This window comes from Lolium perenne, chromosome 3 (genome assembly GCF_019359855.2).
Source record: "Lolium perenne isolate Kyuss_39 chromosome 3, Kyuss_2.0, whole genome shotgun sequence".
Classification (NCBI taxonomy): Eukaryota; Viridiplantae; Streptophyta; class Magnoliopsida; order Poales; family Poaceae; genus Lolium; species Lolium perenne.
The window spans coordinates 110,223,640-110,242,710 of record NC_067246.2 but is presented as its reverse complement, the minus strand read 5'-3'; the positions used below and the strand labels follow the sequence as shown (position 1 = coordinate 110,242,710).

The window sequence follows — 19,071 nt, the reverse complement described above, 5'->3', positions numbered from 1 at the left end:
ATTGTTGCTACATGCTTATGCATAAAAGAGGAGTCCATTATCGGTTGTCTATGTTGTCCCGGTATGGATGTCTAAGTTGAGAATAATCAATAGCGAGAAATCCGATGCGAGTTTTCTCCTTAGACCTTTGTACAGGCGGCATGGAGGTACCCCTTTGTGACACTTGGTTAAAACATGTGTATTGCGATAATCCCAGTAATCCAAGCTAATTAGGACAAGGTGCGGGCACTATTAGTATACTATGCATGAGGCTTGCAACTTGTATGATATAATTTACATAACACATATGCTTTATTACTACCGTTGACAAAATTGTTTCTTGTTTTCAAAACCAAAGCTCTAGCACAAATATAGCAATCGATGCTTTCCTCTTTGAAGGACCTTTCTTTTACTTTTATTGTTGTGTCAGTTCACCTATCTCTCTCCACCTCAAGAAGCAAACACTTGTGTGAACTGTGCATTGATTCCTACATACTTGCATATTGCACTTGTTATATTACTCTATGTTGACAACTATCCATGAGATATACATGTTATAAGTTGAAAGCAACCGCTGAAACTTCATCTTCCTTTGTGTTGCTTCAATATCTTTACTTTGAATTATTGCTTTATGAGTTAACTCTTATGCAAGACTAATTGATGCTTGTCTTGAAGTACTATTCATGAAAAGTCTTTGCTATATGATTCAGTTGTTTACTCATATCATTTACATTGTTTGGATCGCTGCATTCATTACATATGCTTACAATAGTATGATCAAGGTTATGATGGCATGTCACTCCAGAAATTATCTTTGTTTATCGTTTACCTGGACGACGTAAACTAAGCTTGGGGATGCTGATACGTCTCCGACGTATCGATAATTTCTTATGTTCCATGCCACATTATTGATGATATCTACATGTTTTATGCATACTTTATGTCATATTTATGCATTTTCTGGAACTAACCTATTAACAAGATGCCAAAGAGCCGATTCTTTGTTTTTACTGCTGTTTTTGGTTTCAGAAATCCTAGTAAGGAAATATTCTCGGAATTGGACGAAATCAACGCCCAGGGGCCTATTTTGCCACGAAGCTTCCAGAAGACCGGAGAGTCAACGAAGTGGGGCCACGAGGTGGCCAGGGGGTAGGGCGGCGTGGCCCCACCCTTGGCCGCGCCGACCTGTCTCCTGGGCCCCTCGCGACGCCCCCTGACCTACCCTTCCGCCTACAAATAGCCTTCGTCGCGAAACCCCCAGTACCGAGAGCCACGATACGGAAAACCTTCCAGAGACGCCGCCGCCGCCAATCCCATCTCGGGGGATTCAGGAGATCGCCTCCGGCACCCTGCCGGAGAGGGGAATCATCTCCCGGAGGACTCTACGCCGCCATGGTCGCCTCCGGAGTGATGAGTGAGTAGTTCACCCCTAGACTATGGGTCCATAAAGAGTAGCTAGATGGTTGTCTTCTCCTCATTATGCTTCATTGTCGGATCTTGTGAGCTGCCGAACATGATCAAGATCATCTACCTGTAATGCTATATGTTGTGTTTGTTGGGATCCGATGAATAGAGAATACTATGTTATGTTGATTATCAATTTATATCTATGTGTTGTTTATGATCTTGCATGCTCTCCGTTATTAGTAGAGGCTCTGGCCAAGTTGATGCTAGTAACTCCAAGAGGGGGTATTTATGCTCGATAGTGGGTTCATGTCTCCGTGAATGCAGGGAGTGACAGAAAGCTCGAAGGTTATGGATGTGCTGTTGCCACTAGGGATAAAACATTGATGCTATGTCCGAGGATGTAGTTATTGATTACATTACGCGCAATACTTAATGCAATTGTCTGTTGTTAGCAACTTAATACTGGAAGGGGTTCGGATGATAACCTGAAGGTGGACTTTTTAGGCATAGATGCATGCTGGATAGCGGTCTATGTACTTTGTCGTAATGCCCAATTAAATCTCACTATACTCATCATAATATGTATGTGCATGGTCATGCCCTCTCTATTTGTCAATTGCCCAACTGTAATTTGTTCACCCAACATGCTGTTTATCTTATGGGAGAGACACCTCTAGTGAACTGTGGACCTCGGTCCAATTCTCTATACTGAAATACAATCTACTGCAATACTTGTTCTACTGTTTTCTGCAAACAATCATCTTCCGCACTATACATCTAATCCTTTGTTACAGCAAGCCGGTGAGATTGACAACCTCGCTGTTTCGTTGGGGCAAAGTACTTGGTTTGTGTTGTGCAGGTCCACGTTGGCGCCGGAATCCCTGGTGTTGCGCCGCACTACATCTCGCCGCCATCAACCTTCAACGTGCTTCTTGACTCCTACTGGTTCGATAAACCTTGGTTTCTTACTGAGGAAAACTTGCCGCTGTGCGCATCACACCTTCCTCTTGGGGTTCCCAACGGACGCGTGTCGAACGGAAAGACAATACGTCAACCACGCGCATCATGGTCCTTTTTGTTTTTTAAGGGAACAAGGGAAACAATAATTATCAACCCACATTTTCACTTTTCATCAACACATAAGTCCACGTGTTACCGACCCATTTCCATTCTTTAGCTTCATCTTTTTTTTTGTATATGAAATTTGGTCCTTTTTGTTTTTTTAAGGGAACAAGGGAACCTACTTATCAACCCTCCCATGTACTCTTTATCAACACCTAAGTCCATATGTTACCAAACCTCCCATTCAGTCTTCATCGACATGTATCTGGAAGGTTAACCAACACCTACGTTCTTATGTTACCAAGAAGGGAATTGCGGAAGAATGGAATTGTTATTATATTACATGTTGCAAGTCGTAGTTCATTTCATTTGCAAGTGGATTATGCTGCTCCCCTCCCTTTTTTAACCCTAAAATTTCACTAGCCCAAAAAGGGAATAAGGAGAATTGCTTCGTGAACGAGTAAAGGGAATTGCGCACGTACAGGAAGCAAAATAATGTACAACTCTGAAACTTGTATCGCGCACGAAAAGGGAATTGTGCAGCTGCAATAGAAGGCAAATCACATACGGCACGTAACCTCTGTGGCCCACAACTTGGGCGCACGTTTATATCCACGAAAGGGAAACACGGTTATTCCCGAATTGGGTTGTCGGAAACCGATCGCGCAATTAGATCCTGGCGCGCGAGCGCCAGCTAGGGCCGCCCGTCGAAGACTGGGATGCGAGGCGTTTATCTAGGAGCGTCGGCCGTGGTTTTTGACGGAATAGTCGACCCTCCTACTTTGAAAGAACTAGCGTGCCGGGAGGCCTTGGCCCTATCGGAAGACTTGCCTTGTACTTCAGTTCTATAGTCAAGCAAGCAGTGCCATTTTCCCCCTCCACCCCTCTCATGCTGCTACAGTAGTTTGCTCCTTCTTCTTCCTTAGCTGGGCCGCCGACGGCCACTCCGCCGGAATAGCTGGCTGGAGTCGGTCTAGGTTGGTGCCGGGGTAGGTTTAGGTGTAGACCTTAGGTTTGTTGTTGGTTTTGTGGCATATGCCACCCGCTGGGCGTCTGCCCCGTAGTGGAGGCGATGGCCGGGATCTCCACCGCCAGATCCGGGCCAACCTAGGGCTGTTGCTGCTTCTTCCTCCGCTCCGATGGCTGGAGGGATGAGATGCTGGGAGCAGCATCGTCTTCCCCAATAAGCTAGTGGTTGCAGGCTCCTCTTTCCCCCTAAATCTCAGCAGAGGTGAAACCCTCCTGGCCGGCCGTGGTGGCGTGGGGGAGAGCTATCCTGCTTCTGATTGGTTCGCCTTTTCTTCTCCCCTGGCCGGCCATGGTGGTGAGGAGGAGGAGAAGAGAGGCTCACCATTTTTGTGTCGTGGGGAGAGATCATGTCCTGCTCCGGCTCATCTTCTCTGCTTTCTTCCCTGCCTTGCCGTGGTGGCGAGAGGATAAGTGGCGGAAGGATGGACTGGATCCGTGCTCATCGGCGACTGCCTACAGGGTGCTATGTAGCTTCTTCGTCGGAGCTCCTTCGTGCGGAACACGCGCTGCTCCTCATCGACGGCGCGATCTTTGGCCGGCATGGTGGCCCATCTACAACCTCCAAGTCGGAGGCCTTCCTCTGCTTCATTCACCAGAGCTCAACGCCTCTTCACCAACAAGTGGTTCGTCCCCGGAAGAGAAGAGGTGGCTGGCGGATGCTAAGCTTCGCCGGAAGCGTGCTGCTGGGCATCTTGGCACCGTATCTCGACCGAGACGTCTGGAGATTGCCGGCGGTTGGTGGCGGAGACATCCAAGGGCCTGATTGCTTTTTCATATTTTTCTCCAGGGTGTTTCTTGTAATTTTTGAGGTCCTTTCTTCAAATTCTGGGTTTTTCCGTGCGAGTGATGTAAAAGGAGCTAGATGTAAAATATACCCGCCACGTGTGCAATGAAATCTATCTGGGGTCTTCCAGACCCCTCTCCTGTTCAAAAAAAAGCTTGTTCTTTTATCCATGAGGGTAGAGCCTCCAACTATGAGGCACACAATCTAGCCAAGCATACTTTATCTAGTGGAGTAGGTCTCCATATGTGGCTAAATGTTCCTTACTCTTCGACAGTTCATGTAAACGTTATGATTCATGAATAATGCTTAGCTGATTGTTCTAAAAAGGTAAAAAATAAATTCCGTGAAGCTTGGTTTCGTGTCCTGGGTGGGGTAGTGGTCTTGTCGCTGGGCTATCCTAAGTTCTTGTTTAGAAACAAAGGTGTACCGATTTTCTTAATTAGTCCTCAAAGGTCAGATCTGTAAACCAAAGAGAATCAATCGCACGTCTATAAGTTGTTCCACCTAGCGTTGCATTTCTTCATGACCTGAGCATTCTTTTCAGGTTTGTAGGTATGCTTTGCTTCTGGTCGTAGATAGAATTTAGATTTTTTTTCGAAATGGGGAGTTTAACTCCGGCTTCTGCATCATGATGATGCACACGGCCTTTCATTAAAATCACAAAAGTATAAAGTCTTACACCTCACAAAACTCAACCATCGCCAATAGTTGATACAAAAATCAACCAGCGGAATAAAAGGAGCATCGTAAAACTACACATCATTGTAGCCTACTAGCACGACGCCAACCAGCGTGGCACAAGATATCCTGAGCGACCATCAGGAGCCGTGTGCATCCAGAAACCATGGCATCCCGTACTCCCTCCGGTGAAAGGAGAGCTCATAGCTGAACCCAGTGAGCCATCATGTGAATAACCTGCAAATAATGAAAGGATTGTTTTTTGTTAAAGATGATATCATTTCTTGCCCTCCAAATAGACCAACATAAAGCAGAAACCCCAACATGGATGAAAGCTTTGGATTGTCTATCTACTCCATTTAACCAATTTCCAAACATATTTGTAATATTGGTTGGAGGTGGAAGGTCGAAAGTGAAATTAACCGTACGCCATAGCAATTTAGCTAAAGGACAAGCAATGAATAGATGTTCAGCAGTTTTCTGTGCACCACAAAAAACACACTTCATACACCCGTTCCAATTCCGCTTAGCTAAATTGTCTTTAGTTAACAAAACTTTATTACTAAGGAACCACATAAAAATCCAAATTTTCAAAGGAACTTTAACCTTCCACAAGTATTTTCTCAAGTAAGGGGTATGATCGCTCATAAGATCTTCATACATAGATTTTACCGTAAAATTACCATTGGATGTCAATCCCCAAACAAAGTGATCCCTCTCATCATTTAAACTTACCGTCATTAGGATTTGGCATAACTGCAACCATGAATTCCATCTGTTCCCCAGTAATGCCCGCCTGAAACTAATATTCAGTGGGATTTGGGCTAACACATGAGCTACCGTTACATTTTTGTGATGCACAATATTATATAAAGATGGATATTGATTTGCCAGAGGGGTTTTCCCTAACCACACGTCTTCCCAGAAACGAGCACTCCTTCCATTACCAATTTTAAAAAAACCTCTATTAAAAAACTCATCCTTTACTCGCATTAAACCCTTCCAAAATGAAGAATCTGTGGGCTTCGATTGTACTGCCGATAAAGTCCTATGCTTTAAGTACTTTTTTTTGACACCTCTACAGTAGGGGAAGCCCCTACGGTGTATTTTTATATATAAGAAAGAATATGTACAAAGTTACAACAGCCAAACCAAAGGCTTACAAGCTGTTCAAGGAGGAAAGAAGTTCCAAAAGAAAAGAAAAATTACAGAAAAGTAGAGGCAATCCATTCAACTAGGGGTTGAACCTTGGCCGGTTTAACTCTGTATCGATGAATCAGCAAATCACTCTGAAGACACACTTTCCATCTAGCAAAAGAAACTGGCATATGGTTGAAGATCAGGTCATTTCGGAGTTTCCAGATATTCCAAGAGGCACATACAAACACCTCGAAGAAGCAAGGACCGTTAAACGCTGCCTTAGCCAACATATAATTTTGTTTCAACTCCATGGCGGCGTCCCAGTGAACATTAAGGAAAGCCCAACATTGTCTTGCAAATACACAGTCGAAAAAAAGATGTTGGACTGTTTCCAGAGCATTATCGAGACATAACTCACAATTATAACCAGAAGCGAGGTGCCATTGCTTCCTTTGCATAAGATCACACGTGTTGAGTCTGTTCCAAAACAGAAGCCACGCAAAGACCTTCAGCTTGGGTAGAGCCTTTGAATTCCAGATTTCATTTAGAGCAATATCACTGGGAAGACCAGCAAATAGGAAATTATAGAACTTGGAAGGAGTGTATTTGCTGCCCCAGCAGAATATGCGCAAATCAGGCAGATGCTCCGATATTGGGGTATTAGCAATTAGCTGTGTAACTTCCTGCCATTCCTGGAATGCTTCCACCGATAGGGGGAGAGCAAATCCAGAGTTCAGCTGGTCCAAGCTTGCCATCCTGGCAACCGATATGTCTTCATCTAGAGCATATGAAAATAGCCGTGGGTACTGGTGGCACAGCAGATCACCTTCAGTCCAGAAATCTTTCCAAAACAGAGTCGAAGATCCACTTTGAATCTGGCTCCGTGTGATACTTCTATACTCATTTACAAAGCTGAAGATGTCTTTCCACCAAAACGAACCCCTTTTGGTCATTGCATGCGGTACACCATCACCATATAACGACCAGACCAAAGACACCCAAGGAGTTGAAGATTTGGAGTAAAATTTGTGAATCTGTTTCATCAGGAGTGCCTTATTTTGTAGTTCCAAATTCCGAACACCCAGACCCCCATGCTTTTTCGGACGATAGACCAGAGACCAAGCAGCAAGGGCATTGACAGATGAGGAATCCTCCTCTTTGGCCCAAAGACAGTGCCTTTGTGCTCTGTTACAAATATTAAGGATAGTTTTTTGCAACTTCAGGGAACTCATATAAAAGGTAGGCAAGGTTGACAGCACTGATTTGACAAATTGCAATCTGCCCCCATAGTTTAGGAATCTAGCACTTGCATTTAGCCTTCGCTCCACAAGTCCCACCAAGGGAGAAAGATCCTGAACAGTTGGTTTAGTCGTACCCATGGGTAGACCCAGATAAGTAAAAGGTAAAGAACCAACCTGACATCCAAATGATGATGCTAATGAGGCAAGTAAATCATCCGATATATTGATAGACATAATGGCTGACTTGGCATAGTTAACTCTGAGACCTGTTGCTTGGGCAAACTCCTCAAGGACAAGCTTAAGCGCGGTCAGTTGCAAAGGGCAGGCTTGCATGACCAGAAGAGTATCGTCCGCATACTGAATAATGGGAAAGTCAGTATTTGGAATGTTTAATGGTGCTTTTATAGTTTGTTCCCGAAACAAGTGATTAACCATAGCTTGCAATAATTCAGACACTCCCACAAACAGCAGGGGAGACAACGGATCTCCTTGTCGAACCCCCTGTCGACAAATAAATTTCTTCCCTGGCACCCCATTGAGCAGCACTTCAGACGTACCTGAAGACATCAGCATCCTTAACCACATCAACCATCGTGGGTCAAAACCCAAGTTTTCAAACACTTTCAAAATAGCTTCATGTTCCATTGTGTCAAAAGCCTTCGCAAAATCAAGTTTGAGAATAACAGAAGGCGACCCCGCTTGCTTGCACTGGTGGATGTACTCATAAGCCCAACCCACACAATCCTAGATATTTCTTGAGTGGAGAAACCCATACTGGTTATCATGTACAATGTCCAAGATTTTAGACTGTAGGCGATTAGCAAGCAGTTTGGTAAGCAATTTCAGACATATGTTCAGAAGAGAGATAGGACGAAAATCACTTGGTCCTTCCGGTGGCAGAATTTTAGGGATCAAAGTAATGAAAGAATCATTGATGCTCTGCAGATTAACAGACCCTTCCCAGAATTCTTGACAGAGATTATAGAAATCAAATTTTACTACTGGCCAACAAACCTTAAGGAAGATACCAGAGAACCCATCTGGACCTGGCGATTTGTCACTTGGCATATGAGACACCACTCTATCGATTTCCTCATGAGTGAACGGTACAGACAACACATCTAATCCCTCAAAACGCTAGAAGTACTTGGAAAAATCGAACTGAGGGTTTATCGGGATAGAGACTCCTAATCTGGTATGATAAGCATTCCAAAGAAGACCAGCTTTTTCACCATGTTCTGTAACCACAGAGCCATCTTCCCTTGTCAAGGAGGAGATCAGATTTTTCCTATATCTGATCGTAGCCATGGAGTGAAAAAAGGAGGTATTTTCATCCCCCAACCGAGCCCAGCGAGCTGTACATCTCTTTTTCCAATATTCCTGTTTGCAGAGCAGTAAAAACTGCAGTTTATCCTTGACTATATTGCGGAAATTCCATTCAGAGATATGCAAAGCTCTAAGTTCCTCAAAATTATCCAGGCGCAAAATGGTGGCATTGCAGTTGGCAATCAGAGTGTCCAACACATTGAAACTGGAGCTCCACTGTTTCAAACCTTTACGTAACAGTTTAAACTTGGCCGATAACCGTTTAGCACTATCACCATAACAAGAAATATTCCAAATGGACTGGACTTTATCCAAAAAACCAGGCAAACGGATCCAGTAGTTCTCAAAGCGAAATACTTTAGCTTTCGGGATCTTAGTTCCAATAGAAACAATGCATGGCACATGATCCGAGGTGGGGCGAGCTAAAGGTTTAACCAAAGTATTAGGGAATTTCAAAGTCCAAGCCGTGGACGTGAAAAACCAGTCGAGCTGAACTAACAACGGATCCACTTGCATGTTGCTCCATGTGAAAGAACGTCCTTTGATCGGGAGTTCAATGAGCCCAAGATAACTAATAATCTCATTAAAAGTTGCAATATCAGCCAAGTTTGCCCCTGTTTGTTTCTACTCTCTACAAATCTGTAGAAATTAAAATCTCCGAGAATTAGCCACAGTGCATCATCTGCAATATCCAGGTGGAACAGCCAGGCAACAAAGTTCTCTCGAGCAATTCCAGAGCATGGACCATAAACATTGACGAGGGTGAATACTTCAGCCGAGAGATGCGAGGTGAATTCAACAGCCAACCCAAAGCACTCTTCCAACATAATTCTCCCCGAAAATAAGCTACCAACCCACAGAATTAGTAATCCACCCGAGGCTCCCTCCGCAGGTATAAACGCAAAATTATCAAAGCGTCTAGGGGCAAAATTTTTGATGAAGCTAGAATCAAAGTCCAGCTTTTTTGTTTCCTGGAAGCAAATAATGGAGGCACAACTTTCCTCTAATTTGTTACGCACTAAAGGCCATTTCATAGGATCATTGATACCACGAATTTTCCAACATAAAATGTTCCAAACACGATCATAAGCCATAACGACTCACAAAAAGTTCAACCACACAAATAGTTCCACGACACACACAGGCAACGACACTTAAACAGAAGTAACGAGGTATTTAAACAACCATTTACTCAATAAGCACTTATTTTTTAGTTCAAGTACCTCAATACCTAAACCGCCTTGATCTTTAGGCCGACAAACAATATTCCATTTTGTAAGCCTATACTTTTTCTTATTTTCATCAGATTGCCAGAAAAATCTAGATCTATAAAAATCCAATCTTTTCCTGACCCCAACAGGTACCTCTAGAAAGGATAACATGAACATAGGTAAACTGGTTAAAACTGAATTAATAAGCACCAATCTATCCCCATAAGATAAAAGATTTCCTTTCCAGCATCCTAGTTTGCACTCAAACCGTGATTCAACTGGATACCAATCAGAATTTCTCAGTTTTCTGTAATGGATTGGGATACCTAAATATCGAAAGGGAAGAGATCCAACATCACACCCAAAGATCCGTTTATATTCGTCCTCCTCATCCTTTGCCTTTCCAAAGCAGAACAACTCACTTTTATGGAAATTGATTTTAAGTCCTGATAATTCTTCAAAAATACATAGAATTAGCTTCATGTTCACAGCTTTAAGTAAGTCATGTTCCAAAAAAAAAAGGATTGTATCGTCGGCATATTGTAGTATAGAGATACCCCCCTCAACAAGATGAGGAATGAGTCCTCCGATTTGACCATCATTTTTTGCACGTTCAATCAAGATGGCAAGCATATCTACAACAATGTTAAATAACATTGGGGACAAACGGTCCCCTTGCCGCAAACCTTTTTTTGTTTGAAAATAATGACCAATGTCATCATTTACTTTAACTCCCACACTCCCACCTTGAACGAAATTCTGTATTAAGCTACACCATTCCGTAGCAAAACCTTTCATTCTCAAGGTTTGTTGTAGGAAAGACCACTTAACTTTATCTTATGCTTTCTCAAAATCAATCTTAAATAATACCCCATCCAATTTCTTATTATGAATTTCATGGATTGTCTCATGCAGAATGACAACTCCTTCCAAAATATTCCTCCCCGGCATGAACGCTGTTTGTGTGGGTTTAATAACCTTTGGGGCAATTCCCGTTATTCTATTTATCCCAACTTTAGTAAAAAATTTGAAACACACATTCAGTAAGCAAATAGGCCTATATTGTTGGATCTGAACCGCGTCCTCTTTCTTGGGTAATAAGGTAATGACCCCAAAATTATGTTTAAAAAGAGACAACTCTCCTGTACTTAACTCATTAAAAAGTGCCATCAAATCCAACTTTATTACGTTCCAAAATTTTTGGTAAAACTCCGCCAGGAAACCATCAGGGCCTGGAGCTTTATTATGCTCCATTTGTGATATCGCCTCAAACACCTCCTCTTCAGTAAAAGGATTTGTTAGGATTTCATTTTCATTAACTGAAATCTGTGGAATGTCATGTACCATTCCTTCAGTTAACGAAATATGAGTTGGTTCTGGTGGCCCAAATATTTTTTTATAAAATTCCGTGATATAAACCTTTAGATTGTCTTCTCCAACAATTGTCCCTTCTTGTTGTTCTAATTGGAATATTTTCTTTTTCCGGTGTTTACCATTTGCAATCAAATGAAAATACCTTGTATTATTCCCCCCTTCCTGGATATGTTTAACTTTCACTCGTTGAGCCCACTTAGATTCTTCCTCCCTTCTTAACTTACGCAAACCTTCATTGGCTTTTTGAAGCCCCTCTCTCTCATGCGGCTCCAGAGGATTAATTTCTGCTTTGATATCTAAATGATCTATAATTTGTATTAATCTCTCTTTCTCTTTTTTGTATTTTCCACTTTGATTTTTTGCCCAGCCTTTCAGAAATTTTCTAATATGTCTTAATTTATTTAACCAAACGTCAATAGAATTAAGACCATTAGTCACCGAATTCCACTCCTTTTGTATCATCTCAAAAAAAAACCCTCATGTTTCAACCAATGTAGCTCAAAAGAGAATTTTGAGATATTACCCAGATGAGCTTTGACCCCTGAGTCAATGAGAATTGGTGTGTGATCGGACTCTGCTCTGGTTAATGCACGAACAGTCACTAAAGGAAATTTCTGTTCCCAAGAAATTGATTCTAGAACTCTATCTAGTTTCTCATATGTAGGTTCGCTTCTACGACTCGCCCACGTATATTGTCTTCCTGAGAGCGCAATTTCTTTTAAGTTTAAATGTTCGATAATTGCATTAAACACAAAGGGCCATCTAGCATTAAAATTGTCATTATTCGTTTCTTCCCTTTTCCGAATAATATTGAAATCACCACCTACCAACATAGGTAATGTTTCGGATTCACATATACGCACTAATTCTGCTAAAAAATCACCCTTGTGCAAATCTTGGGCAGCCCCATAAACTGGCACAAAAATCCATTCAAAACCATCTCTTTTGCATTTGAGATGAAGTTTGACACAAAAATCCCCAGTAGTTACCTTTATCACTTGTAGGCTATCTGAATTTATTCCCACTAGAATACCTCCAGACCTACCATGAGGGGGTAAACAAAACCACGAAAAATTGTATCCCGCTGCAAGCTGATTTAGAAAAGGTATAGAGAAGTTTGATCTCCCAGTCTCCAACAAGGCTAAGAAATCTAACTTATGCTCCCTAATAGCCTCTCTAACAAACAAATGCTTTGCAGTATCTCCAAAACCCCCTGGATTCCAATTCATGCCTTTTAGATTCTGCATTATGATAATTGTTTTTTAAATCTTTTCCCACTCTTTTCCTTTTATATATGATTCTTTCATTTCTTTTTCTTTCTATTTTCATTTTAATTTTTATGTTCCCTAGATGTAATCTTTTTAATTCAGTTTTGTTTAACTCGGGCACGTAATACTTTTGTTCCCTAAATATATGAGATTTGGTCCCTAGATGTAATATTCTTCTTTCCTACTTAAACGAGATGTCTTTCTCCGATGCAGTACTCGTGTTTCCTATGTAAATGAAATGTATTCCTCAGACACAATATATTATTCATCTGAGTGGACAAGATGTGTTCATCGGACGCAATATCTTGTTCCCCTGAGTACATGAGATGTGTTCCTCGAACATAATATTCTTGTTCCCCGAGTACGTGATATGTTCCTCGGATACAATATTCTTGTTCTCTGAGTAGACGAAATGTGTTGCATAGGTCTAACATGTTGTTCCTTGTGTAGATTCTATTTGTTCCATGGATCTAAAATGTTGTTCCTCGTGTAGATGTGATGTATTCCTCTTGTAGATGCGATTTGTTCCAAGAGTGTAAAATGTTGTTCCATGTGTCTTGTTCCTCTATAGATGCGATTTGTTTCATGGGTCTAAAATGTTGTTCCTTATGTAGATGTGATTTGTTTCGTGGGTCCATTATACTGTTCCTCGTGTAGATGTGATTTGTTCCATGGGCAAATGTTGTTCCTCTTGTAGATGTGATTTATTCCACGTGTCTAAAATGTTGTTCCACGGGTCTTATTCCTCCTTTATATGTGATTTGTTCCACGAGTCTGAAATGTTGTTCCTCGTGTAGATGTGATTTGTTCAGCTGGTATTAAATGTTGTTTCACTCAATCTATGAGGTTGTTCCCATATGATTCAAATTTGTTCCTAACTACAAACGCTTTTGTCCCTTTTAATATATATGGTTGTTCCCTGTGTGGCTCCATGTTGTTCATATCTACAGGTGAGTTTGCTCCACTCAATTTATGGTGTTGATCCCCTCATTTGACTCAAAATTGTTCCTAACTACAAGTTGGTATCACTAGTAACATATGGGTCTTTAATGACGGTATGATACCGACGATTGAGAATCCATCAGTGATTGTCTTTTTCTATGACGATAGGGCGTTTTCGCGTCACAGATGGCGATTTGGGCCGCTCGGCCAGAAAAATTAGTGACGGGCGAGGTCTAAACGTCAGCGATTGTGCAGAAATGAGCGTCACGGATGGTTGGAGGCCCAAACTGCGGAGTCAGCAGGGGGCATCCCAACAACTTGGCTTCGGGCCGGTGGATACACCTGACCCACACTCTGCACGCTCATGTTCACATACTTTTATGTCTGCCCGCACAACAGTCCAAGGCCTGCAGCACTGGGTCCCATATTTGTAAGGGGAGACAACCACTGTCTGCACACATGTACCTGGCCTGCAGCACTCGGGCCCGCATGTCAGGTGCCGACACGACCCACCTGCGTGGGACCGCCCGTTCCGACAGCCTCCCAGCATGCGAAGTGGACCAGAACTGTCAGTACCACCAACATGGGTTCCACATGTCAGTTGCCATGCCAAAAAAAATTGCGCACGTGCCAGCACAAGTGTCTGCCTGCCGTCAATTCTGGATGCATGGCCCCGCAGGTCAGAGCCTGCTGGGACCCTTCTCTGAGAGCTTTGGTCGGTCCGGCATGCTAGAGACCTATGGGGGCCGCATGTCAGAGCCTGCTGGGACCCTTCTCTGAGAGTTTTGGTGTGTCCGGCATGCTAGAGATCTACGAGCGCCGCATGTCAGAGCCTCATGGGACCCACGTAAGACAGTTTTAGTAGGTCCGGCTTGCCAGACATCTGTGGGGTCCGCATGTCAGAGCCTTGTGGGTCCCAGCGTGCTTGAGCTTGGTGGGCCCAACATGCCAGAGTGTGGACCCAATATGTCAGAACTTGTGGACCCATATGTCAGAGCTTGGTGGGTCCCTGGTCCCAACCCCGTCGGGCCCACATGTAGTCGTGGGACCTACTGGATTCACTAGGTGTCTACGCGTCGTGGTGTCCTTGGGCCAGATTGGCTGACTAAAGGCCCAAGGCTAATTTATTCAGGTCGAAACAAGACCTATCATGATCTAGCAACGATTCGACATTTCCGTATGCTACTGCCATGATCTTGCCTAGGGTTTATTCTTGTAGCAGGGGTTAGTCTAAACAGTCTTTATCCGCGGTGATAGGCATGGTCTTGACCGCTAGGTCCCGCATGACCAAGGGAGGAGCAGCGCTATCCAAGCTTGAAGATGGACAAGTTTGACCTCTCCTGGAATGAAGACAACCTTCTGCAAGTCACCTCCTTGTCCACTTCCTTCCACGACAACACTGGCAAGTAACTGTTGCATGCCTCCATCCTCTTCTGTCTCAATACATGCATGTACTTACATGTTTTCTAATAAGTTTCTTCTTGCTTTCAGTTTCTTACTAGAAAACCTTATATACTGCATACAAGTAGAGGACCAAGAATGGATGCATACAATAGCAGAAAATAAAGTGACCCTGAATCCTACCGTGAGGTTTCAAGTGTTCAATATGGTAGGGTACTGCAGCCACACCAAGACTTTGCTAATCTTATGGTTCTGTTACGAGTCCTTTAGTTCTTACTGATGCATTCCCTTCTACATTGTGCATGTTTCCAAGGTAGCAGAACCAATCAGTATGTTGTGATGTGGCCTGGAGGGTGGTGTTGGCTGTCAGATCGGGCGGACATGCTTTCTTCTACCGGTGCTTGATCTTTGATAGCCTGAGATGCTTCTCTAATGTGAGTATGCGCCACACAAGATTAGTATGTGGGTATCCATTTGTAGGGTGTAGCAGATGGACGTAATATGCCTGCATAGCTCACTGTTCATTGCAGAACTTTTATATACTTCAAATGGTCTGAATTACCAAGTTAATTTTGTCTTGGTCCTGGTATGTAAGGCAAAGAATGCCTATATCTTCACAGGGTTTGGCCTTGGTGTGGTGATGTCTGGGGCAGTCCATGTGCATGATGACATTCTTCGTGCAACCTGTAAGTACTATTAGGGATAGCTAATGGAATGCGCATCATATCACTTACTATTGACTATGCACATTGTCACCATATGGTTGTATTTGCACGAGTAGCCAAAAAAGGTGTAGTAAAAAGCAAATGATGCATTCTCTACTATGGAAGTTCACCAGCACAAATACAAATTGTAGAATAACTTCGCCTAGATGCATAATACTTAAGGCATGTTGAAAGTTGAAACATATCCTGAAGCAGTTGATTTACCTTGAATGTGGTCCTTTGCCAACTCTGTTAGTGATTCTATATTTTTCTATGTATATTGGAAATGCTCTGTTGATGCCTTATGCACATCGATGGATTGACATGAACTCCGTCATTATGGATCTCGTTGCTTGCATGGTGTGATCGATGTAAAACTTGGATGATGCTTCATTCGTATTGCCTTACTATTTTCTTGCACCCCATATTTGATCCGTAAACCCATCATTAAAGGTACACCATTTTGTTTTTTTGGATGACTCCATTTCGTGACAATGGATGTCGTGTTCTATTTATAGTTAGCAAGCACTAGACAGAGTTGTCGATTTTAACTCTGCAAACTAAACAATCTTTATCTTTGGTGATAGGCATGGTCTTGACCTCCAGGTCCCCCACGGCCAAGGGAGGAGCAGCGCTAGCCAAGCTTGAAGAAGGACAAGCTCGACCTCTCCTGGAACGAAGACGACCTTCTGCAAGTAACTGTTGCATGCCTCCATCCTCTTCCGCCTCATCCTCCTAGAATTAGATCTTTGTTTACCTTAGTAGGAAGAAATACATTGGTCATGTAAATATCCTTGGAAATATATCTGCCTCCATACTCTCGTAGTACATTTCTGAACGAGGAATTCAAGTGTATTTTGAATGCTTGCATAATCTGAATCAACAGTGGGTCAATACTTACACTGATTCAGGAATTATTCCGTACTTGACAACCAAATCCTTTGATCATTCAATCCCTTGCGGATATGACTGCTATTGTTTACAGTGAGGATGATGTGAGCTATTACTACAGTTCTTCCTAAAAACAACATCAACTTGTGATTTCCAATGCGATACACTACATTAAGTCTGATGTCATTTGAATGTGATTCCTCTTGTTTCAGATGAAACAGTAGGTGTGTAAACATTACCCAGAAGAGGTACCCATTCTACCACCAATGTGAAAGCGATGTGATCTTCAATCTTCTCAAGGAGGTGTTAGCATATTAGGCGTATGGTACTACTATTTCAAGCCACAGTAGATGATCTTTCAAACCTATCAGGCTATCACAAGATAACAGGTTGAGCAGATCATTAATCTTAACACATTGTTAAGTAAGAAGTGCCAACTATTTCAGTGGTAAACTGTTAAAGGTCCCTAGATCATGTCTTGAATAGTGGAAATAAGTAAGATTGCATGCTACTTGTAGGTGCAGCTACAGTCTGAAGAAACATGGAGCACAGTTCATTATTCTCAACAAATAATAGCTTCAGAAAAAAGCAATACTTGTCTATAAATGATCAACACCACCACAATATTGCGATATCAAAGGTAATATGGTCTGGGTGGATCAATATCAACGGAACAAAATCATATTATTAGTGAAGGAGGCAATTTCAAAAGATGGCAGGATCATTGGAAGATAGGATTTAACTGAAATGGTTTTTCAAGAATACCTGACATTTGTAACTCTAGTGGTGCCAGGAATGATATCTCAAATCAAGGCTTTTGCAACCTGAAGAGAACACCCCACCTCTGAAATTTTCACCACAAACATGCCAAAGATGCTCGTCTTGCAATCTGATTTCAGGTGAACCAAAATATAGGCTTCCTCATGACAGAAGAGCTAAGCCAGGAACAATTTGGTTAATGCCATATAACATAACAAATAACCTAGATTGGGACAAAAAAGTGTGCGTACAAGGCACCAAGAGTCATCCACGATCTAGTAGTAACCATAGATCGCACACCCAGCATAAAACTAAATGCATATCCTACCAGATTCAACATGGCAAACTACACAGATGTGTATCCACCAAAGTTAACACAAGGAGCTACTACTCAGATGTCCTCGTGATTGTTAATTTCTTTGCGGATGTAGTCGGAAGGAGGGCACTGACGATAGAACAAAGCTTCGATCTTGCTTTTCAACCCCCTGTACAACATGAAATGTATGCTGGTCCTGAATAGGTCATCACCCATTACATACTTGTTGGCGCATAATCCTTCCAGAATCGACACGTCTTGTTTGGTGAGCGGCAGCGCATCTTCGATGTCAAGATCAAGAGCATCACCTAAATGCACTCCGATCCACTTGATGTCAGGAACGGTAAGACCCGCGTTGTCAAATGGCCCCTCCGGCGATCCATACTTGTATGTACAGAAGATGGAGAGCCCCTCCGGATCCGGATTGACGAGCGCGTACACAGGGACAGACAGTTGATCCTTAAGTTTGCGCAAGAAAGCCCGAGTGGTGATATCCGGTTGCCCATCGCCGCCTGTGACGAGCACGCAGCTGAATTCACGGAGGAATAGGTCGCCCCGTCCCATGGCAAAAGTGTCGAAAACAGAAGCCCCCTGGACTACCAGGACGAAGTTGACCTCTGCACCTGGTGCGGCAGTAATCTTAGAGAATTTCGGCTGTATATAGGCTCCAGACGAACCAAAGGACCTGCAAGGGATCACTTCGCCGTCTTCCCATGTGAATATCACTGGCCCAATGACCATGCCCTGAGACGCGTGATGCAAATTGAGAGATTCCCATGTGCACTCGAGCAGGCAGCATATGTCAAGCAGAGCATCATCCACGGTCTTGTGCCCCTTGCCGAAGAGCTTATCTCCGTAGCACAGGAACTGGCTGCTGGTGCGCTCGCCACGGAGGAGTTGTTTCTGGACCGCGGAGAGCACAGCCGTGATGGCCTTGGCCCAGCGCGAGGTCTTGGGGTCGCTGACCGCGCAACAATCGACCTTGCCGCGGCGCAGGCAGAGCTGCCGGAGCAGGGGCTCGTACTCCTGCTGCTCCATGCCACGAGACGGAAGCTGGTAGGTCAGGCCTTCGTAGGCGACGATGCTGTCTTCCTTGTGCCTCAGCCCCAGCAGGTTCTGGATCTTGGAGAGCACCGTGTCGGCGGCGAGGTCTCTGGCGATGATGTACTTCTTGTCCAGCTCCTTGAGAGCCTGGTCGTCCACCTCGGCAGTGTCAACGCCGCGCTTGGCCAGGAAGGAGCGCAGGTCGCTCCCCCCTACAGTCGTCTCCGCCAGTGCGGCCATCGCTGCAAGAAATCGAACCCATACCCAGCCCCAACTGTTCAGTGCTCGATTCGAGGAGTTGGAACCACAAAGTACAGGTAAGTTCGGATGGAGCAGGATACGTACGAGGAGATAGGAGTCCACGGGACGGCGCTGCCGGAGTGCCGGACCCTCGCCGCTGACCGCTCGTCCGCCGCGAACGGAGGTTTCTTGGGGTTTCTTGGGATTCCCTGTTCCCCTCTCTCTCCTTTGCCTAGGCAGCCAGTATGGGTTGGGCTTCTTGATAAAATGGGCTA

General features: G+C 43.6%; 2 protein-coding genes and 1 long non-coding RNA gene across 3 annotated transcripts; 1 reads left to right on the top strand and 2 right to left on the bottom strand.

The window, feature by feature from the left end:
* Positions 1 to 5,140: 5,140 nt before the first annotated feature.
* On the bottom strand, positions 5,141 to 7,912 carry LOC139837963 (uncharacterized). Its single transcript, XM_071827295.1, has 3 exons — positions 7,878 to 7,912; positions 6,586 to 7,264; positions 5,141 to 5,176 (listed from the first exon to the last, which is right to left on the bottom strand). Exons 1-3 carry the CDS (start codon positions 7,910 to 7,912, stop codon positions 5,141 to 5,143), a joined length of 750 nt encoding a protein of 249 aa, XP_071683396.1.
* A 6,976-nt stretch (positions 7,913 to 14,888) lies between these two features.
* On the top strand, positions 14,889 to 15,548 carry LOC127338341 (uncharacterized). Its single transcript, XR_007874300.2, has 3 exons — positions 14,889 to 15,050; positions 15,156 to 15,276; positions 15,438 to 15,548. It is a non-coding gene; the product is annotated as an uncharacterized lncRNA (long non-coding RNA).
* Positions 15,549 to 17,262: 1,714 nt separating this feature from the next.
* Positions 17,263 to 19,043, bottom strand: LOC127342150 (DNA topoisomerase 6 subunit A3-like). Its single transcript, XM_051368095.2, has 2 exons — positions 18,902 to 19,043; positions 17,263 to 18,798 (listed from the first exon to the last, which is right to left on the bottom strand). The coding sequence occupies exon 2, from the start codon at positions 18,794 to 18,796 to the stop codon at positions 17,588 to 17,590; it is 1,209 nt and encodes a 402-aa protein (XP_051224055.1). The 5' UTR covers positions 18,797 to 18,798; positions 18,902 to 19,043; the 3' UTR covers positions 17,263 to 17,587.
* Positions 19,044 to 19,071: the final 28 nt, after the last annotated feature.

What these genes read in the sequence shown, in the direction of transcription:
- LOC139837963 (XM_071827295.1), bottom strand. Translation starts at nt 7,912, where the DNA reads ATGGTTGATGTGGTTAAGGATGCTGATGTCTTCAG. An exon ending in AAGGATGCTGATGTCTTCAG is followed by an intron (nt 7,265 to 7,877) that starts GTACGTCTGAAG and finishes TATTTGTAACAG; the next exon opens with AGCACAAAGGCACTGTCTTT. An exon ending in AGGCTCTACCCAAGCTGAAG is followed by an intron (nt 5,177 to 6,585) that starts GTCTTTGCGTGG and finishes CATTATTTGCAG; the next exon opens with GTTATTCACATGATGGCTCA.
- LOC127342150 (XM_051368095.2), bottom strand. Translation starts at nt 18,796, where the DNA reads ATGGCCGCACTGGCGGAGACGACTGTAGGGGGGAGCGACCTGCGCTCC.